General features: G+C 50.7%; 1 protein-coding gene and 1 pseudogene across 2 annotated transcripts; one reads left to right on the top strand and one right to left on the bottom strand.

Annotated features, from left to right (window-relative positions):
* Positions 1-26,369, bottom strand: LOC311216115 (olfactory receptor 14A16-like; annotated as a pseudogene). Its single transcript has 2 exons — positions 26,200-26,369; positions 1-788 (listed from the first exon to the last, which is right to left on the bottom strand). The product of its transcript is annotated as an olfactory receptor 14A16-like (transcript).
* Positions 17,488-18,414, top strand: LOC311216570 (olfactory receptor 14C36-like; the record flags this gene model as incomplete). The annotated part of the gene is made up of 1 exon (XM_084298103.1): positions 17,488-18,414. One exon carries the CDS (start codon positions 17,488-17,490, stop codon positions 18,412-18,414), a length of 927 nt encoding a protein of 308 aa, XP_084154229.1.
* Positions 26,370-26,954: the final 585 nt, after the last annotated feature.

The following is a 26,954-nucleotide window of genomic DNA, read 5'->3' as shown; positions in this document are numbered from 1 at the left end:
TTATAGGTGAATTTGCTGAAGATGTGTGTATTCAAGTAGAGTCCTGATGGAATCCCTTAGTTCCTGGTTCCTCAAGCTGTAGATGAGGGGGTTCTCTACTGGAGGAACCACAGTGTACAGAAGTGTGACCACCAGGTCCAGGGATGGGGAGGAAATGGAGGGGGGCTTCAGGTAGGCAAAGATTGCAGTGCTGATCTTCAGGGAGGTGACAACCAGGTGAGGGAGGCACGTGGAAAAGGCTTTGTGCCGGCCCTGCTCCGAGGGCATCCTCAGCACTGCCCTGAAGAACTGCACATAGGACAGCACAATGAAAATGAAACAACCAAATGCTAACAAAATGCTAAACAGAATTGCCCAAACTTCTCTGAGATAGTCATCTGAGCAGGAGAGCTTGAGGATGTGGGGGATTTCACAGAAGAACTGGTCCACAGCATTGCCTTGGCAGAGGGGCAGGGAAAATGTGTTGGCCGTGTGCAGGGCAGCATTGAGAAAGCCACTGCCCCAGGCAGCTGCTGCCATCTGGGCACAAGCTCTGCTGCCCATGAGGCTCCCGTAGTGCAGGGGCTTGCAGATGGCAACGTAGCGGTCATAGGCCATGACGGTGAGAAGGGAAAACTCTGCATCAAAAAAAAAAAGATTAAAAAAGTACTTGGGCAGCACACCCGTGATAGGAAATAGCCCTGGTGTCCCAGAGAGAATTGGCCATGGCTTTGATTAGAGTGGTGGAGATGGATCCCACATCAAGGAGGGCGAGGTTGAGGAGGAAGAAGTACATGGGGGTGTGGAGGCTGTGGTGGCAGGCTACGGCACTGAGGATGAGGCCGTTGCCCAGGAGGGCAGCCAGGTAGATGCCCAGGAAGAGCGCGAAGTGCAGGAGCTGCAGCTCACGCGTCTGCGACTGCCAGCAGGAGGAACTTGCTCACAGAGCTGATGTTGGGCATTCTCTGACTTTCTACTTGCTTCTCTGTTGAAGAGGAGAAGGCAAAGCAATGTTAGAACAGGCTTCTCTGAGGAAAATAGGAAATAAAACAGAAGGGTGGATAACTCAAAGTCAGAAAAATGTCAGACCAATGAGCTTTGCAGTATTGTTGCAAGCAACTGAGCTGATTGAGGAGCAAAGCTGCAACTATTTTCCTCACTTTATTTTATCCTAGTTGTCCGTATAACACATAGGAGAGGTATTGGATGGTGGAACTCCCTGACATTACTTCCACACTCCAGGTGATATCCTTTGGGTGCCAAGAGGCAAAGGACTTGTCCTCTGGGGAAGATTGAGCAGAGCAGCTCTTCCCATCAGTCCTGTTCTCTGCTGCCCTGGGCTACCCCTCTATGAGCTACAGGACCATCCCTCTCAGGTGCTGCCCTGAGTAGAAACAGGAGACTGCTGAGAGCAGAGAAGCCCCACTCCAAGTGCAGCTGAACAGAATCTTCACCTTTTCTCCAGGGGACTGATCAGGATCTCAGCTCTTCCCTCCTAGACAGGGCTGCAGAGGCCTCATTCCTGCTGCACACAGACAGCCATCCAGCAGCATGGACATGATGTTAGTATGGAGGTGTATTTTCCTTGGGCAGCTGGATAACACAAGGATGCCACGAGAGAGCTGCATCCTGCGGAAGAGCAGCCTGCAGCCCAGGAGGACGCCACGGACAGAGCTGGATATCTGAAAGCTGGAGTGTCCCTTATCCCAGCTACACCCCCTGCAGGGTCTGGAGGAGGCTTGGCCACTCCTCTCTTATCTGACCAGGGGTAGCTAGGTTATGACACTCCAAGGGGCTTCTGCCAGGCTTCCTCGCATTGCAGGGCAATCCAGCAGGACTCTGGTCAGTCCAAGATGGACTGAGCAGAGCTCAAGTGCTCAATCTCGTGTGAGCAGGCAGAGGAGAGCTCTGCAGCCCCAGGGCACACAAAAGCCCCAGCAAAGAAGCCTGGTGAGGGATTCCTTGCAGCCCTGGGGCAATGGCAGTGACCCCATGAGCTGGGTCTGCCTCCCAGCCTGCCCAGCACGGCCCTGCAGAGTGCCCCCTTGCCCCGGGCACCACAGCCCCCTTTCTCTGCAGAGCAGCACTGCCAGCTGGGGCTGGGGCTGGGGCTGGGTCTGGGCTGGGAGGGCGCTTCCCTGAGTGTCTTCTAGGCCAGCTTCAGGCACAGGGCTTCTGGATGTGAATGTGATCTTTGCTCTGAGCAAGGAGCTCAGAGACCACCAACAGGCACGGGGCTGGAGCATTGCCTGCAAGGAGTCTCCTGCCCTAACACCTTACAAGACTGGCACAGAAATGGCTCCTGTGCATCAGAGAGGCTGGGAGCCCAGCAGCAGTGCTCCAAGGATCACAGCCAGATTACTTCTAGATGGGCAGGTCCTGGCCCAAAAAGGGGGTGTTTTGTAGGTCTGTTGTTATGAGGTCAGTCGTGCTTCAGAAATTCCTAATCCAGTCCTAAGTGAATGTCCATAAAAAGGATTGTGAGTTGAGCTCTTTCTGAAGTAGCCAACAGGTCATCCCTTGAGTCCTGGCTGAGATCTCTGCCATTAGGCTCACATCTGCCAGTGCCTGTGACAAGCCAGCAGAAGACACCTGCTTTGCACTGTAGGTTGTGAGATCCACTCTTCCAAAGTACTGGGTAGGCCTCAAAGAGGAAGAGGTCTTGGATAGGAGTTGTCATGTCAGAGGTGTCAGCTTTTGTCTGAAGATATCCTTCAGGGCTGCTTTAAGTTTTCTACACAGATGTGGCCACTGCTTCCAAGATGCCTGTGGGAAACTGAAGCATGCATGAGGACTTGGGAAAAATTACCCTGGATTAAAAATTACCCTGGATTAAAAGTCACCCTGGATTAAAAGTTACCCTGGATCCATTGGATGGCTTGGCCATCATAAAGTAACAATTGTGAAAAGGTAAGGGGGTTCAGGTAATATTGATGCTGCTGCAACACTGACTCTGAAAACACTCCCTTTAGACTCTTACTGTGTTTCTAACCCCTAACTGCTACTCCTCACCTTGACTGTAGTCCACTACTGTCCTGCATAACCTCAAACCTTCACTTGAAGCCAAAGCTCAAACCAGAAGCCTTTACCGTTTACCTCTCTCTCACCCTAATCCTTGTCCTTATCACTAGGATTGAAATACTCTATTTAACCTTAGCACTGAGGCCAGCCCTAAAAAAAAACCTATCTCAAAACACTTGCCCATACCCTAAATACGGACCTGAACACCCTAGACCTGTGCGCTATGCCTAACACAGGAAAGTTCTAATCCCTAATCCCTAAACCCTAATTTAGATGTGAGATTTGAGAGAGGGAATAAGGGTTCGGCCAGCAGAAATTCAGGATTTATTAGAAGTAAGAGGATTCAGGTTATGCTGATGCTGCTGTAGCAGTGACTTAAAACAGTCATATGAGACCCTTCCCACTTTCAGCCAATAACCTGAATTCGTAAATCTAAATACTACTTCACATCCTGACAGGAATTTACTACTCCAGTGTTTGACTTCACAGTATCCACAGAAGTATCCACAAACTAAGCCCATAGCCTCTTTCCCTAACACTTACTCCATTGGTTACCTTGATCCCTGCCCTTAACACTTGCTTTCAAGTGCTCTGTTTACCCCTAGACTTCTTGGCAGATCTAAAAAAAAACACCAAAAATTCCCACTAAAAGTCTGTTTACTCTCTAACCCAGAAAGGTGAGCCATAGTCCCTAGGGGTCCAGGGAGAGGTCAGCTCTGCCTCAAGATCACCTGCCCCAACAGGAGGAATGTGACTGTGGCAGGGACAGTGAGGTCACTTCTCTCTGCACTTGATAGGGCAGCAGCAGGAATGTGTCACAGAAAGGGACTGTGAGGTCACTTCTGCCTGTAGGTGGCAGGTCACCTTGACTTCTCCCTGGGAAATGCACTTTTGGGCTGACATCTGCCAGTGGCCCTGCTAGGCCAGCAGAAGGCACCTGCTTGGCATGCTGACTGGGGGATCCCCTCTGCCTCCAGACCCAGGACGACCCAGGCAGAAAGAAGGCCCCAACATGGGTTGTCCTGTCCCTTCTGCTTGAGTCCATGACTGCACAGCAGCAGGCCCCTGGTTAGGAAGATACTGCTAAGGTGACTTGTGTCTGGTTGTCTGACAGGCCACAAGGAGCCTTCTGGGTTGGGATGCCTACTTCAGGAGTGGTTTCCACCCTGATGGAGCCTGCTTCGGTAGTAGAAAAGAGCAGGAGAGAAAAAACTTCCACAGAGTGTAGCTTGAATGTTACACACTGGCCACGAGGAGGAAGAAATGTCCCTCAAAGGGTCATGTTGTGGTGCCAGAGGTCACCCTCTAATCATCCCCTAGCTTTGTGTTTCAGGGCACAGCTGGTGAGGGCTGATGAGACATCGGAGAAAGAAAGGGATGAGAGCAAGGTGGTGAACAGAGATGGGTGTCTGCAGACTACAAAGAAATAGGGGAAAGTGTGTGACAGCGTACGAAAGCCTGCAGAGGAGAAGGCAGAGGGTGCTGGTAAAAATGGAATGCCATAATAGCCCTGAAGTTTTTGTCCCCTTGGCTAGAGCTTATGAGGAGATATTTTATATTCATTGTGATGAGGCCTCATAGATTCCTTTCAACCATGTGCAGCACTTCGGAGGTGTCATACCACTGTTCTTCTGATGGCATCCCACTGCCCACCACATCCAACAGACCCCAGCAAGGGCCTTGAGCCAGACGTGGGGGTGCAGGGTCTCTCCTCCTAGTAGCTGGGGTCAGGCCTTGGCTCTTCCGCTTCACTAAAACCAACCAAGGCTTTTCTCAGCACAGTGCTTTGCCTGTCTGTAACCATGGCCTCCAATTATCTGCCCTAACAAGGCCCTGGGGAGGCTTTGTTAGTAACAGCCCTCACTGGGGCCCATTAATACTCCAAGTCACTTCAACTTTTCCTCCTGACTTTACTTGCTCAAACGATTACATCACTCTCCACTCAGTACCTGAGCTTCATAGACTCAGCACCAAAATACACCATGGAACTCATTAAAATGCAGAAACTCCTAACATCTCTTCCATAGTTTTCTTCAAGCCTTCACCCCTTGTACAGCTAATTGCAGAGCTTGCATGGCATAGTTGAGGAAGATTTCAAAAAACACCTAATAAAAATATTTTCTCATATTAAATGCTGAGTTTTGTTGCATTTTAGTTTTGAGCAATATTCTCCTATTGCTATTGACCTAGAGTGACTTCCTTTGGAGACCTGCATCAGGAGGAAAAGCAGATTCTGGAGGTCTGACACCACCACTGCCAGCAGTGGTCTTTGTCCCTGTAACTACAGCCCAGCCCAGCACATGAAAACCTTTCACAGAGAACTTGTGGTGCCTTGGAAAAAATAAAATAAAATAAATTTTGAAATGACCATTAGATCCTGACAAATTCAGACTGAGTCTTAGTAGACACCTGGACATCCATGGTCTGTCTTGGGTCTTCTGTGGAAAGCTCAGGATGAAAATAAAATAAAATAAAATAAAATAAAATAAAATAAAATAAAATAAAATAAAATAAAATAAAATAAAATAAAATAAAATAAAATAAAATAAAATAAAATAAAATAAAATAAAATAAAATAAAATAAAATAGAAATGACCATTGGATCCTGAGAAATTCAGCTTGAATCTCAGTAGACACCTGGACATCCATAGTCTCTATTGGGTCTTCTGTGGAAAACTCAGGAAGAAAATTAAAGGAAATATATCTTCATTGGCTGTAGCTCTACCCATGAGATTGGCCTCATTGGGGAAATTGTCCCCTTCCAGACACAGAAACCTACATTGAGTGATGTGAAAAGACCTGTCTGACACTACTCAAGGAAGTGTAACCCAAGTCATGCAACTTTACCAGGAAAATAATCATAACAAAAGTAATAATAACAATAATAATAATGATGATACAATGGTGATAATAGGAAAATAATAATAATACGTACAAACAAGTGATGCACAATGCAATTGCTCACCACCCGCTGACCGATGCCCAGCCTAACCCCGAGCAGTCTGGTCCCCCTCCCCCGGCTAGCCACCCCTACGTATTGTTTAGCATGACGTCAGATGGTATGGAATACCCCTTTGGCTAGTTTGGGTCACCTGTCCTGGGTCTGTCCCTTCCCAGCTCTTACTGCACCCCCAGCCTGCCTGTTGGCAGGACAGAGCAAAAGGCTGAGATGTCCTTGGCTTGGTATAAGCACTGCTCTGCAACAATTAAAACATCGGGGTGTTATCAGCACTCTTCTCATCCTAAGCCAAAACACAGCATTCTACCAGCTACTAGGAAAAACATTAACTCTGTTCTAACTGAAACCAGGACATCTATCCACCCCTTATTCCATACCATTTATGTCATGCTCAGGTTACACTCTTTTCCATACATTCTAATTAGTCACGATTTTCATCTAGGGTATATAGTAGTCCTGGTAGTGATAACATACAGTATTATATAGTAATTAACATGGTACAATTCAATTCATGGGCTATTCTCACCCAGTATTAAATCTCCTTGAGGTACACACCGGACCTCTCCGTTCTTTTGCATCACCCACCAAGTGTATCCAGGTCCCTGAGCGAAAACAATTCCACGAATGGGTTTGCCTTTTCCTGAGGCAGGAGTAGCCCAGACTGTTTTACCCAGCATATTTTTTACATGCACTACAGGAACTTTATCCCCATCTACAGTACGTAACAGGTTGGATTGGGCAGGTCCAGCTCGGTTGGCAGATCCCCTAGTATTGACTAACCAGGTGGCCTTTGCCAAATGCGTATCCCAGTTTTTGAATGTCCCAGCGCCCATTGCTTTCAATGTAGTCTTTAACAGTCCATTGTATTGTTCAACTTTCCCGGAGGCTGGTGCATGATAGGGGATGTGATACACCCACTCAATACCATGTTCTTTGGCCCAAGTGTCTATAAGGTTGTTTCGGAAATGAGTTCCATTGTCTGACTCTATTCTTTCTGGGGTACCATGTCGCCATAGGACTTGCTTTTCAAGGCCCAGGATAGTGTTCCGGGCGGTGGCATGAGGCACAGGATATGTTTCCAGCCATCCGGTGGTTGCTTCCACCATTGTAAGTACGTGGCGCTTGCCATTGCGAGTTTGAGGGAGTGTGATGTAATCAATCTGCCAGGCCTCTCCATATTTATATTTCAGCCATCGTCCTCCATACCAAAGAGGCTTTGACCGTTTGGCTTGCTTGATTGCAGCACATGTTTCACAGTCATGAATAACCTGTGCTATAGCGTCCATGGTCAGGTCCACCCCTCGATCACGAGCCCATCTGTATGTTGCATCTCTACCTTGATGGCCTGAGGTGTCATGGGCCCATCGGGCTATAAATAATTCACCTTAATGCTGCCAATCCAGGTCCACCTGAGCTACTTCAATCTTAGCAGCCTGATCCACCTGCTGGTTGTTTTGATGTTCTTCAGTAGCCCGATTCTTGGGCACATGAGCATCTACGTGACGTACTTTCACAGCCAGGTTCTCTACCCGAGCAGCAATGTCTTGCCACAAAGCAGCAGCCCAGATGGGTTTGCCCCTACGCTGCCAGTTGTTTTGCTTCCATTGCTGTAACCATCCCCACAGGGCATTTGCTACCATCCATGAATCGGTGTAGAGATAGAGAACTGGCCATTTTTCTCGTTCAGCAATGTCTAAAGCCAGCTGAATGGCTTTCACTTCTGCAAACTGACTCGATTCACCTTCTCCCTCAGCAGCTTCTGCAACTCGTCGTGTAGGACTCCATACAGCAGCCTTCCATCTCCGATGCTTCCCCACAATACGACAGGACCCATCAGTGAACAGGGCATATTTCTTTTCATTCTCTGGTAACTGGTTGTACAGTGGGGCTTCTTCAGCACGACCCACCTCCTCCTCGGATGATATCCCAAAGTATTTGCCTTCTGGCCAGTCCATAATCACTTCCAAGATTCCTGGGTGACTGGGGTTTCCTATTCGAGCCCACTGAGTGATCAGTGCAACCCACTTGCTCCATGTAGCATCGGTTGCATGATGCGTAGAAGAGACCCTTCCCTTGAACATCCAGCCTAGTACCGGCAATCGGGGTGCTAGGAGGAGCTGCGCTTCAGTACCGACCACCTCCGAAGCAGATCGAACTCCTTCATATGCTGCCAATATCTCCTTTTCAGTTGGAGTATAGCGGGCCTCAGATCCTCTGGATCCCCGGCTCCAAAACCCCAGGGGCCGACCTCGAGTTTCCCCAGGTTTTTTCTGCCAGAGGCTCCAGGTGGGGCCGTTCTCCCCGGCTGCAGTGTAGAGCACATTCTTTACATCTGGTCCTGTTCGAACTGGCCCAAGGGCTACTGCATGGACTATTTCCTGCTTGATTTGTTCAAACGCTTGTCGTTGTTCAGGGCCCCATTCAAACTCATTCTTCTTACGGGTTACTTGGTAGAGCGGGTTTACAATCAGACTGTAATTTGGGATGTGCATTCTCCAAAAGCCCACAACACCTAGTAAAGTCTGTGTTTCTTTTTTGTTAGTTGGTGGAGACATAGCTGTTATTTTGTTGATCACATCCATTGGGATTTGACGACGTCCATCTTGCCACTTTATTCCTAAAAACTGGATCTCTCGTGCAGGTCCTTTGACTTTATTTTGTTTTATGGCAAAACCGGCTTTCAGAAGGATTTGGACTATTTCCTTCCCTTTCTCGAAAACTTCCTCTGCTGTGTCACCCCACACAATAATGTCATCGATGTACTGCAGGTGTTCAGGAGCTTCCCCCTGCTCCAGCGCAGACTGGATCAGCCCATGGCAAATGGTAGGGCTGTGTTTCCACCCCTGGGGCAGTCGATTCCAAGTATATTGGACTCCCCTCCAAGTGAAGGCAAATTGTGGCCTGCACTCTGCTGCTAGAGGGATGGAGAAAAATGCATTAGCGATATCAATTGTGGCGTACCACTTGGCTGCCTTCGATTCAAGTTCGTACTGAAGTTCCAGCATGTCCGGCACTGCAGCACTCAGTGGTGGCGTCACTTCGTTCAGGCCACGATAGTCCACTGTTAGTCTCCACTCGCCATTAGACTTTCGCACTGGCCATATGGGACTATTGAAAGGTGAATGAGTCTTGCTGATCACTCCTTGGCTCTCCAATTGACGAATTAGCTTATGGATGGGAATCAGGGAGTCCCGGTTAGTGCGATATTGCCGCCGGTGCACAGTTGTGGTAGCGATTGGCACTTGCTGTTCTTCGACCCTCAGCAACCCCACAACAGAGGGGTCCTCTGAGAGACCAGGCAAGGTAGAGAATTGTTTAATGCCCTCTGTCTCTAAAGCAGCTATACCAAAAGCCCACCGGAACCCTTTTGGGTCCTTGCAATATCGTCTTCTGAGATAGTCTATGCCAAGGATACATGGAGCATCCGGGCCAGTCACAATACGGTGCTTTTCCCACTCATTCCCAGTCAGACTCACTTCAGCCTCCAATACAGTCAACTGCTGAGATCCCCCTGTCACTCCACAAATATAGATGGGCTCTGGTCCTTTATAGCTCGATGGCATTATAGTGCATTGTGCACCAGTGTCTACTAAAGCCTTATACTTCTGTGCGTCTGATGTGCCAGGCCGTCGAATCCACACAGTCCAATAAACTCGATTATCCCTTTCCTCCCCATGGCTGGAGGCAGGGCCTCCCTAATCCTGGTCGGAATCTTCTTCGTTTCTGTGTTTGAAGGACTGTCTGCTGGAAGTTGGAGCAGCAAACTTTTCAGAGAATCCCTTCTTCCTGATTGTTTTCTTTTGCAACTCACGTACCCGTGCCTCTAGGGTCGCGGTAGATTTTCCATCCCATTTTCTCATGTCCTCTCCATGGTCTCGTAAATAAAACCACAGGGTAGCACGGGGTGAGTACCCACCGTATCGTCTTCCTTGTGTGGATGAACGACTACCCCTGATAGCTGAGACACTGCTCTGTACAGGTGCGGAGGAGAATAATCTCTCTTCAAGTTGGTGAACCTTTTCAGAAAGTTTCTCCACAGTGTTCTCTTTTGGTCGGTGGACACTGGTTGGTTCTGGTGGGGAGGAAGATAGATTCTCTTTAAGTTGGTGGAACTCTTCAGAAAGTTTCTCCACAGCTGAGACGCAGGCCTGTAAGGAAGAGGAGAGACTTTCTTCGTACTGCCGGAGTTGTTTAGCTGCTTCATCCACTGTGGGTTCCTCATCCTCTTTCCAGGCCATTATTGCCAAGGAGCTGGCATATGATGATGGTGCACTCTGTACAAACTTCCGCCACATGGGTCGTGTACACCTGACTTCATCTGGATCTGTGGATGTTTGTCTGAGGTCTGGATCCTCATAAATCACTTCCCGTAAGGCTAATTCCCTCAGGTACTGGATTTCCTTCTCCATAGTGGTCCACTTGCCTGGTAGACATAAAAGTTCTTCCTTGAAGGGATACCTTTCCCTCAAGGCTGAGAGGAGACGCCTCCAGAGGCTGTGAGGTTGTGCTCCATCTGCAATTGCTTTGTCAATGCCTGCGTCTCTAGCAAGGGATCCCAGCCGCCTGGCTTCCCTGCCGTCTAATTCCACACAATTGGCTCCAGAGTCCCAGCATCAGAGCAGCCAGGTGACAAGCTGCTCACCTATACAATGACCAAAATCTTTTCGCACATCTCGTAGCTCACGCTTGTTTAGGCTTCGGGTAGTTACTGTTGATTTTTTGGCATCCTCATCTTCCTCCTCCTGAATCCTTGATGGCCCAGCATCGTCATCATCTCTATACCTAGATTTGGCAGAAGACTCTCTGCGTTCTAAACGACCTGAATCTCTATACCATTTTTTCACCTTCTCTACAGGGGCAGCTTGCATTGCTACAGCTCACTTCTCTGACCCCTTTACAGGGTCTGCCACAGGGGTTGGAATACCCTCTGCAGGGTCAACTTGCACTGCTAGAGTTCATTTCTCTGACCCAGCCACAGGAGCTGGAGCGTCTGCAGGAGCTGGAGCAGCTGCAGGATCTGGGACTGGAGCGGCTGCAGGAGCTGGGACTGGAGCGGCTGCAGGAGCTGGGGCTGGAGCGGCTGCAGGAGCTGGGATTGGAGCCGCTGCAGTGTCCACCGTAGGGGTCACAGGGGCCGTTGGATCTGTCACGGGACTTGGAGTGGCCGCAGGGTCTGTCACTAAGTTGATAGCAGTATCCATGGCAGCTCGATAGGCATGAGCCAGGCCCCAGCACGTTACAATGATTTGTGTTACTTTGGAACTGCCAGAGTCATGACACCTGACTTTTTTTCAAGCATTCTGCAAGTTTTTGAGGATTTCACAGTTGTTCAGGGGAGAATTTCCAAAACACTGGGGGTGCCAACTGCTCTAGATGCCTGCCCATATCCTCCCATACTCCCTGCCACCCACAACTATACTGCCTCCGGGCAGATCTCCAGATGAGCTTCCTAAGTAGTTGTTTAACTTTAGGCAGAACCTGAAGCACATTCATGAGGCAGAACAGCAAGAGTATGCTGGTCTGAGTATCCCAAGGATATTCAATATCTTGGAGAGCTATTGTAACAAGCTCGGAGGGTAAGAGGGTGCTGAAGAAGAAAGGGAGAGTGATCAAGGAGGATAAGGAGGTGGTGAAGGAGAAAGGAAGAGTAAATGGGTAAGAAAAAATATCTTCCCGTTTCCCCTCCACAGATTGACTCCCTAATGAAAAAAGGCAACAGGTATAATTGCTAATAGTTTCCAAGATACAGTTTCCAAAGTATAGAGTCGACAATGTTACTGAGTACAAATACCAAGTTAGAGTCATGGCCAGATATTTCATCGTCTCATAATCCACTGTTACAACACACAGGACCATAATGATCTGAAACCAGGGCCCAGAGAGGATAAGCAGCATGACAGAGAGAACATAGGGAAAATAGTGTGTTATAATACTCAAATTGTAAAACAGGCGCAGCACAGTTGAGATTAAAGCAATCAGCATTATGACAAGTGACTATTAAGCAGGTCTAATACTTATACCAATTTTAGTTTAACACACTCTGGTCAGATCTGCCGTTATCTCAACCTTTCGAGCCCCACGTTGGGCGCCAAAAAGACTGTCGTGGTTTAACCCGGCTGGCAGCTAAACACCACGCAGCCGTTCGCTCACCCTCCCCCCTCCCTCTCTGGGATGGGGGAGAGAAATGGAAAGTGAAGCCCGTGAGTTGAGATAAAGACAGTTTAATAAGACAGGAAAATAATAATAATAATAATAATAATAATAATAATAATAATAATAATAATAATAATAATAATACAATGATGATAATAGTACTACTACTAGTAATATGTACAAACAAGTGATGCACAATGCAATTGCTCACCACCCGCTGACCGATGCCCAGCCTAACCCCGAGCAGTCCAGCCCCCTCCCCCTGGCTAGCCACCCCTATGTATTGTTTAGCCTGACGTCAGATGCTATGGAATACCCCTTTGGCTAGTTTGGGTCACCTGTCCTGGGTCTGTCCCCTCCCAGCTCTTACTGCACCCCCAGCCTGCCTGTTGGCAGGACAGAGCAAAAGGCTGAGATGTCCTTGGCTTGGTATAAGCACTGCTCTGCAACAATTAAAACATCGGGGTGTTATCAGCACTCTTCTCATCCTAAGCCAAAACACAGCATTCCACCAGCTACTAGGAAGAAAATTAACTCTGTTCTAACTGAAACCAGGACACAAGGTCACGGGGATTTGTTGTGCTGATGATTGCTCTTTATTACAGATCAACACAGATTCCCAGTCCCAAGGGCGCCAGGCAGAATCTGGCGAATATGTAGATACGAGGCTCTTCCATTTCTTACCAGGAAAGAAAGAGATCAAAAGATCTGTGCGTTTCTCTCTGTCAACCTTAGGAAAAACATAGGAAGGGGAGAGCGCTGATGAACAGGAGCATGCTCAGCTCAGCCACTGCGATGGAGGCTGCCCTCTCCTCAGCACCTCTAAGCAGCAGCACCTTCAAGTCTCCTCCTGCAGCAGCAGCACATCAGTGTCTCTTGTCCCACCAGCAGGACAGTGGTGTCTCCCATTGCACCATGCCGACCTCCACGCCTCGAGTGCCACAGCAGTCCTCATTGCGAGCTGGACGCTCAGGGCACTTGTGGCCACCCACCTTTGTGAGCTCCAAGGCTGACAGTGACTCTCTGCTGAGCTACCACGGCTCTCAGGCGTCCCGGTGGCAGAGCTCTCGGCTCTAAGCTGACTGCCAGGAGAAAAGGCTGCCGTGAAATGGCTGCTCCACAATGCCAGGAGCAAGGTCTGCTGGGCTGGGGGTTCGCAGGGGAGCTCGGCCTTGGGCCTGGCAACTGCGCCTGGAAGCCAGGGACGGCCTTGGTGTGCAGCTGGACACCTGGGCCTGAGAAAGCAAGGTCTCTTTCCAGACACTTGGCACCATCGTCACCCAGTGACTGTCTCAGGGGGATGAGACAAATGCACAGCATCTCTTGCTGCCCTGCAGTGCTGCTGTCCTACGCCCTTGGGGGTCTCCGGGATAGAAAAAGGGACGGATTTTGACCCAAAACCCAGCTCCTTTCTATCAAATGCATCACGTCCTCCTGTCTTTCTTGTATTTGGCTATGACTTTAGGAATCCCTGCAATCCCTGCAGCTGTGTCCCCTGCCAGCTTCTTGTGTGCCCCATGCATCCTCGCTTGCAGGGCAGTAGAAGATGCAGATAAGGCCTTGCCTTAGTGGAAGCACTGCCCTGCAGGAGCTCCAACATCCCTCTCAGCAGCACACTGTAGCCCCCAAATGCCCCCGAAACGGCACATTTCAGCTACTGGGAAGGAAATGAGCTCGCTCAAGGTGAGCTACCCGCTCAAGGCCCTGCTCTTTGGCCCAGGTGTCTCTGAGGCAGTATTGGAAATGAGTTCTGTTGTGAACATAAGAACATAACATAACATAAGAACATAAAATAACATAACATAGAAAAAATGTATAATAACATAACGTACCATAAGAACATAAAACAAGAACAACTATCATCATGTGGTCTGCTAAGATCTAGGAGAAAGCAGAAATCCAGCAATGCTGTGTTTCCTACTCCTCTAAACCAATTCAGTTGACAACTATGAATGCTTCCAGCTGGAAAAAAATGGAAGAATGAAGTGGAGGACTCCTTGCCATCACTGTGTTTCTGGAGCACACCTCTACCTCTCCGCCCAACAAGGGCTTCTTCTTGGGAGAGAAATGCAGAACATGAAAAAACATGACCAAAGCCAGAGGACCCATCTCCACAACAGCACGATAAATATAAAAGACATCTCTAGATGCAGGCCCCAGAGCTCCAATTCACTATGTCCCGCTATTGGAAGCTATTTTTTATGCTTTGTTTTTAAGGCCGCTGGCTGCCTCCTCCCTTATGCTCCCCATTGTCCCTGTTGTCCTGTCTTTCTCCTGCATTGCTTCCTTTCCTTGGTGGACCTTGCTGAGCTCTTTGATGTTGTGTTGTTGTAGTGGGTTTACGTGACAAGGTTTTGGTAGCAGGGGGCCATAGGGGTGGTTTCTGTGAGAAGGATCTAGAAGCTGCCCCATGTTTGGGAAGGGCCCCATTGTTTTCCAGAGCTGAGCCAATAAGCGATGTTGTTTTGCGCCTCTGTGAGAGCATATTTAAGACAGGGAAAAAAACGCTGTGCCACACAGCAGCCGGGAGAGTGAAGGGAGTGAGAAAAAGCCTTGCAGGTGCCAAGGTCAGTGTAGAAGGAGGGGGAGAGGTGCTCCAGACGCCGGAGCAGAAGTCCCCTGCGGCCTGTGGTGAGGACCATGGTGAAGCAGGATGTCCCCCTGCAGCCCATGGAGTGCCACGGTGGAGCAGGGTTCCACGCTGCAGCCCGTGGATGACACCACGGTGGAGCAGGTGGCCCTGCACCGACGGAGGCTGCCGCCTGTGGAAGACCCCTGCCGGAGCAGATTCCGGGCCGGACCTGTAGCCCGTGGAGAGGAGCCCACGCAGGAGCAGGTGACCTGGCAGGAGCTGCTGCCCGTAGGGGAGCCAGGTTGGAGCAGTTTTCTCCTGAGGGATGGACCCCATGGTACAGACCCATATCTGGAGCAGTTCTGGAAGAGCTGCTGCCTGTGGGAAGCCCACGCCGGATCAGTTCACCAAGGACTGCATCCCATGGGTGGGACCCCGCAGCACAGGGGACGAGAGTGACCGAGAAGGAGCGGCAGAGAAGAAGTGCTGTAGACTGACCATAACCCCCATTCCCCCGTTCCCCTGCGCCGCTTGGGGGAAGGAGGTGGAAGAGGGTGGTTGGGGGGTGGAAGGTCCTTTTGGTTTCTTTCCTTTGTTTCTCACTTCTCTAGCTTGTTAGTAATAAGCAATAAATCTTACTATCTCCTTATGCTGAGTCTGTTTTGCCCGTCACTATAATTACTGAGTGATTTTCTCGTCCTTATCTCAACCCTTGAGCCCTTTTCACATATTTTCTCCCCATTCCTCTTTGAGGAGGGGGAGTGAGAGAGCGGCTGTGGTGGAGCTCGGCTGCCCACTCGAGCGGAACCACGACAGGCACCCAAGTGTTTTGCCACAGCTGATACCAGTAATGCATTTTTCTCCATCCGTTTGCCAGCAGAGTGAAGGCCAAAGCCTGCTTGAAAACTGGAACGAACTGCCCCAGGGCAGGAAACACAGACCTACCTTTTGCCATGGACTGATCCAGACTGCCCTGGAAGAGGAGGAAGCTCCTGAGCACCTGCACTACATCGATGGCATAACTGGGTGGGGTGACACAGCAGAGGGAGTATTTGAGAAAGGGAAGAAAATACTCCAACTTCCGCTGAAAGCTGATTTTGCACTAAAAGAAATTAAGGTCAAGGGACGTGCACAAGAGATCCCGATGCCGGCTGGCCAGAGTCAGTGGGACCAAAGCTCAGGGATAGGTTGAGCATCAGTGAGGGGCTTCTCAGGAATTGCATGGTGCAACACTTGCCTTGTACATATTATTATTGCTATTGTTATTGCTATTGTCATTGTTATTGTTAACATTAATTTCTATTTTATCTTCCTTTTCTGTATTTTCAAATTTTAAATCATTCATTATTGTCTGTACCCTGGTACTTAGTGAAACAAATCCACTTTATGTACACTTCAGTGTCACCTTCACACAGCCTTTGTCTCCTTGTCCTCACTGCCTCCAGGGTTCTGCTCTAACGAGCTCCAAGGGAGGCTGTGTCAGTGCTGGCCCTCAGGGGGACACTGCAGGAAACTTGCCTCTGACTTGCACTTCAGCAGAGATGTCTTCAATTGTCTCTGAGTGCCTGAGGCTCATGGGCTCATCAGCAAAGCCCCCAGAGGGGTGATTGCAGTGCCTTGGGCTAGGTCTGTGCTGCTGAGCTGGGCCGGGCTCCTGGGCTCAAGGGGAGAATGTGGCAAGAGGGCCGTGGTGCAGAGAGACAGCTGTGCCCAGGAGCAGCTCCTCTGCACAGCGCAGCAGGAAAGAGACACAGAAGCACAGACACAGAGAGAAGGAGAGAGGGGCTGAAGGCAGTTGGCAGTGGGAGGATGCTGAGAGCTACCTGCAGGAGAAACCTGCACAGCCCTTGACAAGGTAAGTGCCTGGCTGCAGGGCCATGCAGCTGCAGGTCCTGGAAAGGTCTCCTGCTGGGTGTTGTTTCTGGGAGGGCAGTGGGCAATGCAGTAGGCTTTGAGAGTCCTGCTGGGTTGCAGTGCGAAGTGAGGAAGTCTGGCAGAAGCCCCTTGGAGTGCCCTAAGGCAGGTGCCCCTGGGCAGCCATGAGCAGAGTGGCCAAGCCTCCTCCAGACCCTGCAGGGGGAGCATCTGGGATATGGGACACTCCAGCTTTCAGATATCCAGCTTTGTCAGTGGGGCATCCTCCTGGACTGCAGGCTGCTCTCCCGCAGGATGCAGCTCCCCTGTGGCATCCTTGTGTTATCCAGGTGCCCCAAGGAGAAGACACCTCCATGCTAACACCATGGCCTTGCGTCTTGATGGCTGTCTGTGGGAAGCTGCAATGAGGTGCAATAAGGGCAATGACCTCTACACCTCTTGCTAGGAGGGAAGAGCTGAGAACTTGCTCACAACGCACAGACAAGGTGAGGTTTCTGTCCATCTGCACTTGGACTGGGGGTTCTCTGCTCTCAGCTGTCTGCTGTTTCTTCTCAGGGAAACACTTGAGTGTGGTGGTCCTGCAGCTCACAGAGGGCTGACACAGGGCAGGTGAGAATAGCAGTGTTCAACAGTGGCATCTGAATCCCTGTTCTGCCTTGAGATGCATTGTTTGAAACAGCACTGCGAATTCCAATGTCCTGATCAGTGGACTGAACTAGAGTTTCCCCCATATCCCTGCTTCCCCCTGATGAACAGCAGGAAGGACTCCTCTGCAAGCTCAAGTAAGGGAGGTGTGGAAAGGTTCTCCGGCAAAGAGAGGCTCAGGCTGGGGGGTGCTCCAAAACTTGCAATAGGTTTTCCTCAGAGAAGCCTCCTCTAACTGTTCTGTCTTCTCTCTTCAACAGACAACTGTGTCCAATGTCAGAGAATGCCCAACAGCAGCTCTGTGAGCGAGTTCCTCCTGCTGGCATTCGCAGACACGCGCGAGCTGCAGCTCCTGCACTTTGCGCTCTTCCTGGGCATCTACCTGGCTGCCCTCCTGGGCAACGGCCTCATCCTCAGCGCCGTAGCCTGCCACCACCGTCTCCACACCCCCATGTACTTCTTCCTCCTCAACCTCGCCCTCCTCGACCTGGGCTGCATCTCCACCACTCTGCCCAAAGCCATGGCCAATGCCCTCTGGGACAACAGGGCCATCTCCTATGAAGCATGTGCTGCCCAACTCTTTTTCGTTGCTTTCTTGTTTGTAGCAGAGTATTCCCTTCTCACCATCATGGCCTATGACCGCTACGTTGCCATCTGCAAGCCCCTGCACTACGGGAGCCTCCTGGGCAGCAGAGCTTGTGCCCAGATGGCAGCAGCTGCCTGGGGCAGTGGCCTTTTCAGTGCTGTCTTGCACACGGCCACTACATTTTCCCTGCCCCTCTGTCGAGGCAATGTTGTGGACCAGTTCTTCTGTGAAATCCCCCACATCCTCAAGCTCTCCTGCTCACATGCCTACCTCAGGGAAGTTGGGGCACTTGTGTTTAGTGTTTCTTTAGTCCTTTGTTGTTTTGTTTTCATTGTGGTGTCCTATGTGCAGATCTTCAGGGCAGTGCTGAGGATGCCCTCTGAGCAGGGCCGGCACAAAGCCTTTTCCACGTGCCTCCCTCACCTTGCTGTGGTCTCCCTGTTTGTTAGCACAGCTACAGTTGCCTACCTGAAGCCCCCTTCTATCTCCTCTCCTTCCCTGGACCTGGTGGTGGCAGTTCTGTACTCAGTGGTGCCACCAGCAGTGAATCCTCTCATCTATAGCATTAGGAACCAGGAGCTCAAGAATGCTTTGATTAAAACTGTTTTTATACATGCTTCTTAAGCATCAGTGTTGTGGTCATTATTACTACTGTCATAATACATAATGGTAAATAAAAACATTAACTGGACTGATAAGTTATTTGGGAAACTGACAGGACAATTTTTATTATTATGCTTTAACATTTTTTTCAATATAATTTTTATTTGAATAATGGAATTTTTAACCTGAAGTATGTTAATTTATTTACTTTAACACAGTCATCTCATGTACCTGTAGAGCTAGGTTTCCTCTGTGAATAAAGACAATAAGGAAGGCATCTGAAATACATTCAGAATGGCACTGGTCAGAGGTCCCGTGTCAACTGGAGCTGGGGGAGCAGCCCCAGCACGCAGGAGGGGCTCAGGGCCAAGAACCCAGCTAACACATGCAGGAGCAGCCCTGCTGGCCCTCGGGGCTGCCCCTCACTGCCCGCTGGGCTCTGCCTCTCTGCTGCCTTCGGGCCGGGGCTGCTGCTTCCCTGGAGCCATGGCCATGGCCAGCAGCAGGACATGGCCTTGTCACTGTTGTTCTCTTTTGGCTTCCGCGTTCTTCTCTTGTACTCTTGCATTTGACTAAGTCTTGAGATTCCATGTATATTGCTGACAGTCTTTCTTTGCACAGCTCTTCCAAAGCTGGTGCTAGGAATATACCCAAGGAACTGCTGCATGAACGGGCCCCGTACTTCTCTGGGCTTCACCGTGGATCAGAATTTCAGTGTAGTGCTGGACTGGGAACTCCCTTCTTGGATGGCCATGGTCAGCAATCAATAATTGGCCTTGACTGCCCAAGGAGTATCCTGAAGTTGCTGAGTCTGATGGCAAATGGCAACCTGGAGAGGAATCTAGAGCTGCTCTGTGGCTGGGCCAGGCCTCTTGTGCTGGCCTGGGGAGCGGGGCTGGCCCTGCAGGGCACAGGCACTGTGTGCTGGGGATCTGCCAGGCAAGAGAGCAGGGCTCCTGCAGCTTCACGGACCTCCACCTACTGAGCACGGGGGCTGCTGGGGAGGCCCAGAGCCGCCTTTGTGCCAGCAGCTGCGGTGCCTTGTGAGGGGCTGGGGCTGTGGTGGCCGTGCCCAGAGCCCTGCAGCAGCCTGCGGTGGGCACTGCCCTGGGGCCAGCACAGCCTGGGCTACTGGGCTAGGGAGAGGGCAGGGAGGTGGGAAGAGGTGGGCAGGGGCTGGGCTGGGCTGGGCAGTGCCCGGCAGAGGGCAACGGCAGCGTCAGGGAGCGGTGGCAGCATGCAGGGGAGGGCTCCCAGCAGGGCTTGGTGCTGCAGAGCCAGGGCTGCGCCAAGGGAGCCCAGAGCTGCAGGGGCAGGGGAGAGGAGGCTGCCCTGGGCCCTTGCTGGCCTGGGCAGAGCAGGAAGGGGGCCCAGAGCATTTGTCCCCTCCCTGCAGCCTGCCAGCACATCTGCTGAGGGCCAGAGCGGCTGCTGCAGGGGCAGGGAGCTCAGCATGGCCCTTGCAGCCCCCTGCCCTGGGCCTGCCTCTGCCCTTGGGCTCGGCCCCGGCCTTGGCTCTGCTGGCAGGAGCGCTCTTGGCATGCGCTTCCTGGCCTCCCCTCGCCTGAGCACAGCTGCTGCCCACTCAGGCTGCTGCCTCAAACGTGTCCTCACAAGCAACACCACCCCTTGGGCTGCTTCTCCTGGCCTCCCCCAGCTGACTGTCTTGACTCCTTGTCTCTGCTGGGCCCCATATTCCCCACCCAAATGTGTCTCTTGACTGTCGGCTCCATTCCCCTGCCCCGTGGAATTACTGTGCTATGGCAGCACGTGTTTCCATTGGGCCGTCTACTAGACACAGTAATGAATACTATGAGCAGGACTTGTGGGGTCCTGCTTCAAGCCAGGGGGTGGCAGGGAGGAAAGGGAGAATCGGGTTTACTGGATTGGGTATATTTAATGGCCTGGCACATCAGATCCACAAATGTATCAGGCTCTACTGGACACCGTTGCACAGTGTACCTAATTCCATAAAGCTAGAAAGAGGTAGAACCCACCTGCGTTTCTGGAGTGACAGGGGGAACCCAACAGTTAACTGTACTGGAGGCTGAAGTGAGTCTAACAGGGAAGGAATGGCAAAAGCACCCCATTGGGACTGGCCCAGAGGCTATGTGCATCCTCGGCTTAGACTGCTTCAGGAGAGGGAATTCAGAGTTCCAAGAGGGCGCCACCGGTGGGGCTTTGGCAGAGCTGCCTTGGAGACAAAGGACATGAAACAGTTGTCTACCTTGCTTGGCCTTCCACAGAACCCTTCTGTTGGGGGTTTGCTGAGGTTTGAAGAACAGCAGGTGCCAATGGCTACCATGGTGGCGCACCTGAGGCAGCGTCGCGCTAACCGAGACTCCCTGATTGCCGTCCATGAGCTGGGTCATCGACTGGAGAGCCAAGGTGTAGATGCAGAGCTTGGTAGTGTGCTTTAGGGATGGACTTGTCAGCACTAAGGTAAAGTTGCCTGACCTGGGTGACACGTCCCAGAGTAGTGTCAGGCACAATGCAATTCTTTTTGCCTTCTGCATCAACAGCACACGAAGTAGGACTTTGCCCTACTCTATTGACTGGGCAGGTCTTTTCACTCTACTCAATATAGGTTTCTGTGTCTGGAAGGGGACAATTTCCCAAATTTAGTCCAGGCTCATGGGTACAGCTACAGCCAATAAAGATGTATTTTCTTTATTTTTCACCCTGAGTTTTCCTCAGAAGACCCAAGATAGTTCATGGATTTCCAGGTGTCTACTGAGATTCAGACTGAATTTCTCAGGATCCAATAGTCATTTCAAATTTGTTTTATTTTAATTTAATTTAATTTTTTTTTTATTTATTTTATTTTATCTGAAGGCACCCCTGACCTATCTTAGAAAGGGTTTCATGTGCTGGGCTGGGCTGCACTTACAGGGACAAAGACCACTGTTGGCAGTGGAGGTGTCAGACCAGCACACTCTGCTCTTCCTCCCGACGAAGGTCTCCAAAGAAGTCGCCCTGGATCAATAGCAATAGGAGAATGATGTTCAAAACTGAAATGCAGCAAAATTCAGCCTTTGAAACAAGAAAATATTTTTATTGGTTGCTCTTTGAAATCTTCTTCTTTAATTACATCTTGCAAGCTCTGCAATTAGCTGCACAAGGCGTGAAGGCTTGAAGACAACTATGGAAGAGATGTTAGGAGTTTCTGCATTTTAATGAGTTCCATGGTTTATTTTGGTGCTCAGTCTATGAAGCTCAGGTACTGAGAGGAGAATAATGTAACTGCTACAGAAAGTAAAGTCAGGAGGAAAAGTTGAAGTGACTTGGAGTATTAATGGGCCCCATTGAGGGCTGTTACTAACAAAGCCTCCCCAGGGCCTTGTTAGGACAGATAATTGGAGGCCATGGTTACAGACAGGCAAAACACTGTACTGAGAAAAGTCTTGGTTGGTTTTAGTGATGCAGAAGGGCCAAGGCTTGGCCCCAGCCACTGGAACATGAGATCCTGCACCCCCAGTGTTTGGCTCAGGGCTCTTCCTGGGGTTCTGTGGGATGTGCTGGGCAGGGTGAAGGCAAAGGAAGAACAGTGGTATGTCACCTCTGAGCTGCTGCACAGGGTTATAAGCAATCAATGAGGCCTCATTGCAACGAGTATAACATCAGTCCTCATAAGCTGTTGCCAAGGAGACAAATATCTCAGGGTTGTTAGCAACTTCCCTTTTTGCCAGCACCCTCTGCCTTCTCCTATGCAGGCTTTCCAATGCTGTCCCACACATTGCCCTATTTCCTTGAAGTCTGCAGACAAACATCTCTGTTCAACGCTTTGCTCTCATCGCTTCCTTTAACCCATGTCTCGTCAACCCTCACCAGCTGTTCCTTGAAACAGAAAGCCATGGTCTGATCAGAGGGTGATCTGTGGGACAACAGCATGACCCTTTGAGGGACATTTCTTCCTCCTCGTGGCCAGTTCCAACCTTCCAGGGCACACTTTGTGGCAAGTTCTTCTCTCCTGCTCTTTCCTACTACCACAGATAGCTCAATGAGGGTGGAAACCACTCCTGAAGTAGGCATCCCAACAAAGCAGGCTCCTTGCGGCCTCTCAGCCAACCAGACACAAGTCACCTCAGCAGCAGCTTCCAAGCCAGGGGCCTGCTGCTGGCCTTGCAGCTTCTTCTGGAGACACAGCCAAGCCCTGTGCCTGCTGCTGTGCAGTCAGGGTCTCAAGCAGAAGGGACAGGACAGCCCATCTGGGGGCCTTCTTTCTGCCTGGGTCCTCCTGGCTCTGGAGGCAGAGGGGATCCCCCAGTCAGCATGCCAAGCAGGTGCCTTCTGCTGGCCTAGCAGGGCCACTGCCAGATGTCAGCCCAAAAGTGCAGATCCCAGGTCTATGTCAAGGGTGACCTGCCAACTACAGACACAAATGACCTCACAGTCCCTTTCTGTGACACGTTCCTGCTGCTGCCCTATCAAGTGCAGAGACAGAAGTGACCTCACAGTCCCTGCCACAGTCACATTCCTCCTGCTGGGGCAGGAGATGATGAGGCAGAGCTGAGCTCCTCAGAGCATTCCCACCCATCTCCTCCTTGTGGCCCACAAGCTGATCAGATTCATGGCCCCTCACATTCATTTGGAGTTAGGGTTTTGTTTAGGTCACAGAAGCAGTTTTCTAGTGTTAAATAGACCATTTTAATGCTACTATTAAGGGCAGAGATCAGAGTGATTAAGAGAGTAAGAGCTAGGGGAAGTGGCTATGGGCTGAGTTTTGTCTTCAAGGGATTCGTTGAGGTCACTCATTAGAGTAGTGAATTCCTGTCAAGGTGCTGAGTAGCATTTAGGTTTAGGAAAGAAGTTTACAGGTTGAAGCCAGGGAATAGCTTCATATGACTATTTTAAGTCACAGTTACGGCAGCATCAGCAGAACCTGAACCCTCTTACCTCTACAAAATCCTTAATTTCTGCTGGCCAAGCCCCTATTCCCTCCTCTCAGTCTCACATTTCTCCTGGCCAGGCTTCTCCTGATTTCCCCATATCACTTATCTTTTTAGGGGCATGTTTATGATGCCTTGCATGATCTTAGACTATCTGTCAGTGCTCTGTTGGCTACTCTATTCCTGAGAAAAGCGTCACTTAAGACACGATGGAAAAGGACACCAATGTCCATCAGAGCACCCTGCACAATGTGCCCAGCAGCTCTGCACTGCCACAAAAGTGTGGTTCCTGCCAACATGTTTTGTTTCAAGAATGGCTCCTATGTCTCCAGGGTAACTTTTCCCAGGCACTCCCTTCCCCAGGCCACACCACTCTTGCCCGCAGGCCCCATGTGTCTCTCCAAGCCTCCCCTCTGCCCCTGCAGTAGTGGCACCTCAGCGCAGCAGGTTGGTGCATCTCCAGGCTCAGGGGTGCTTCCTGAGGGCGTGCCCCGTGTGGGGAGTGGTGGGGAGGAAGAGAGCAAGGTCATCTCCTGGGGCATGGCTGAGCACAGCCCAGCCATCCCGCACTGTGGACAGGCCCCTGCTCCCAGGCTGAGGCACACATGCAAGGTGGATACTTCTCCATCAGACCAGATTCATGCAGGGACCTTCAGCCCTACCCCAGTCCAAGGAGTGACCTCACCCTCCTATTCCATCCACAGACAGCTGCTAAAGCCCTGAGTGTCTCTGTTTCTCACAGCCTTCACCCAAGTCTTTCTCCTGGCCCTTCCCACTGCCCAGCACTGCCTCTCAGGTGGCACTCAGTGACCCTTCAGAAGGGCCTCTGGGCTTCCTCAATTGTCCTGGTGTTTATTAGCACTTTCTTGACTCCTTCCAGACCTTCTTGTCGATTGTGGGGTTGCTGACTCATGGCTGGGACAGAGTTTCTCTCTGCAGATCAGGCCCTGTGGTGCTGTGTTTTTGATAGGTGACCAGAGCAGTGTTGGTCACCCGTGGTTGCACAGCATCAAGGCCTTCTCTGCTTCTCACTCTGTCCCAGGAGTCACTTGGATGCAGGTGGGCAAGAGGCTGGGAGGAGAACCTGCTGTGACAGCTGACCCAGCCTGAGCAGTCTGAGCTGCCCATGCACTCCTCAGATTCACCTTGTTTGTTACCTGAAACGACCTTGCACAGTCATTTTGTGAGGTTCTAATCACTACCCACTGAGCACCTTGTCCCTGGAGATCCTCTGACAACTGGAAGCTCCAGATTCCTCTCCAGGCTGACATCGGCTGTCAGCCCCACTGCAGGGTGTAGTCCCATGCAGATGAGTCCAAGACCAGCTGTCATCTCCTTAGGCAAGTGCTGCCCCAACGGGAGTGCTTAGTCCTGCCCTTGTTTCCGCAGCAACCACCCTGGGACTTTCATCCTGTGTCCTTCACTCCATGAAGATCCACAGGAAACAGAAGAGCAGGGAGCAATCCCTTGGCTGTGTTCCTGATAGCACATTTGGAAGAGGTGTCCAGGCTTCTGGGTTTGCCCTGAGGAAGACCCTCTTGTTACTGTGGTGCTAGCAGGGAGGCCAGCTGTGACCCAGGGCTGCACAGTGCCTGCTGCTGCATGCAGCCACAGGGATGCCACTGCAGAGACAACAGGACTGTCACCAAGGTACATGAGATATCAGGGCTTACCCAGAAAAAAAGAAGCACAATGTGGAAGCCAAAAGAGAGCAGCAGTGAAAAGACCACGTCCTGCTGCTGGCATTGGCCATGGCTCCAGGGAAACAGCAGCCCCGACCCCAAGGCAGCAGAGAGGCAGAGCCCAGCGGGCAGTGAGGGGCAGCCCTGAGGGCTGCTGGTGATGCTCCTGCATGTGTCAGCTGGGCTCTTGGTCCTGAGCTCCTCCTGTGTGCTGGGGCTGCTCCCCCAGCTCCACAGAAGGGAAGAAAGAGAAGCTGAGACCTATGAAATTCACAAGGTAACTTCAGTAGCTTTATGTACACAGGAAGCCGGTTTCTATAGGTAAAAAATTGACAAGTATGAGACTAAGAATAACATTATTTAATCAAAGGCAAATTAGTTAGATAAAATAATATTACAGGCGTTTAATAACAGAAACAGTATTTTTCTAGAAAAGATGGAATTTCTAATTATAGCCATACTATTATAGGTGAATATGCTGAAGATGTGTCTATTCAAGTAGAGTCCTCACTGAATCCCTTAGTTCCTGGTTCCTCATGCTGTAGATGAGGGGGTTCACTGCTGGAGGCACCACCGAGTAAAGAAATGACACCTCCACATCCAGGGATGGGGAAGTGAAGTAGGGGGGCTTCAGATAGGCAAACATGGCAGTGCTGACCATAAGGGAGACCACGGCCAGGTGAGGGAGGCACGTGGAAAAGGCTTTGTGCCGGCCCTGCTCAGAGGGCATCCTCAGCACTGCCCTGAAGATCTGAATATAAGAAATAACAATGAAAATAGAACAACTAAATAATACAGAAATACTTAGTACAAGTGCCCCAACTTCCCTGAGGTAGACACCTGAGCAGGAGAGCTTGAGGATCTGGGGGACTTCACAGAAGAACTGGTTCACAGCATTGCCATGGCAAAGGGGTAGAGAAAACGTAGTGGCCGTGTGCAGGATGGCATTGAGAAAGCCACTGCCCCAGGCAGCTGCTGCCATCTGGGCACAAGCTCTGCTGCCCATGAGGCTCCTGTAGTGCAGGGGCTTGCAGATGGCAATGTAGCGGTCATAGGCCATGATAGTGAGAAGGGAATACTCTGCTCCAACCAAGAAGAAGAAAAAGAAGACCTGTGCTGCACATCCTTGATAGGAGATGACCCTGGTGTCCCAGAGGGCATTGGCCATGGCTTTGGGCAGAGTGGTGGAGATGCAGCCCAGGTCGAGGAGGGCGAGGTTCAGCAGGAAGAAGTACATGGGGGTGTGGAGGTGGTGGTTGCATGCTATGGCACTGAGGATGAGGCCGTTGCCCAGGAGGGCAGCCAGGTAGATGCCCAGGAAGAGCGCGAAGTGCAGGAGCTGCAGCTCGCGTGTGTCTGCGAATGCCAGCAGGAGGAACTCGCTGACAGAGCTGACATTGGGCATTTCCTGCCCTTCATCAAGGACACTGCATAGAAGGAAAAATAAAGACTGTTAGGGGAAATTTCCCCAAACAATATTAATTTCTTGTCTCATTAGAGCCTTCGTATTATCTTTCTTTCAAGGTGACCTTTGTGTCTCTCCCTGGTTGTAGCCCTGCTTTGTGCTTGCTGAATGTCCTGTACACAGCACACAGCCACACAGCTCCACTGCAGTGGACAATGTCGTTGCTATGGGCAAAAACCTCAGCCAGAAGTCACTTCCAGGAGGCCTGCTCTGTCCATCCCCTGCTGCCCAGCTGCTGGCTGCTTGCAGCACTCAGCTGGGGGATGGATGCACTCAATGGTTGTGCTGAAAAACCACATCCCCTTGTCTGCAGGTCCTAAAGAACAGCTCAGAAAAGCCCTGGTACAGTCTGTAAGCAGAGAGAAGAGAAGGGATATTCTCAGGTTCGTCACTAAACTGTTTGTGTCTCAGTTCAATGCAATAGGAAGCTCAGTCACCAGTGCAAATCCAACTACCGCATTAACATAGAGCCTGCCCCACAATCAGAGCAAGAGGCAGGCAGAGAGTGCAGAAAGTGCCTTCTCT

Source organism: Netta rufina (assembly GCF_964035555.1).
Source record: "Netta rufina genome assembly, chromosome: 18".
Taxonomy (NCBI): domain Eukaryota; kingdom Metazoa; phylum Chordata; class Aves; order Anseriformes; family Anatidae; genus Netta; species Netta rufina.
The sequence above is the reverse complement of the archived record's forward strand: the minus strand, read 5'-3'. Positions and strand labels throughout refer to the sequence as shown.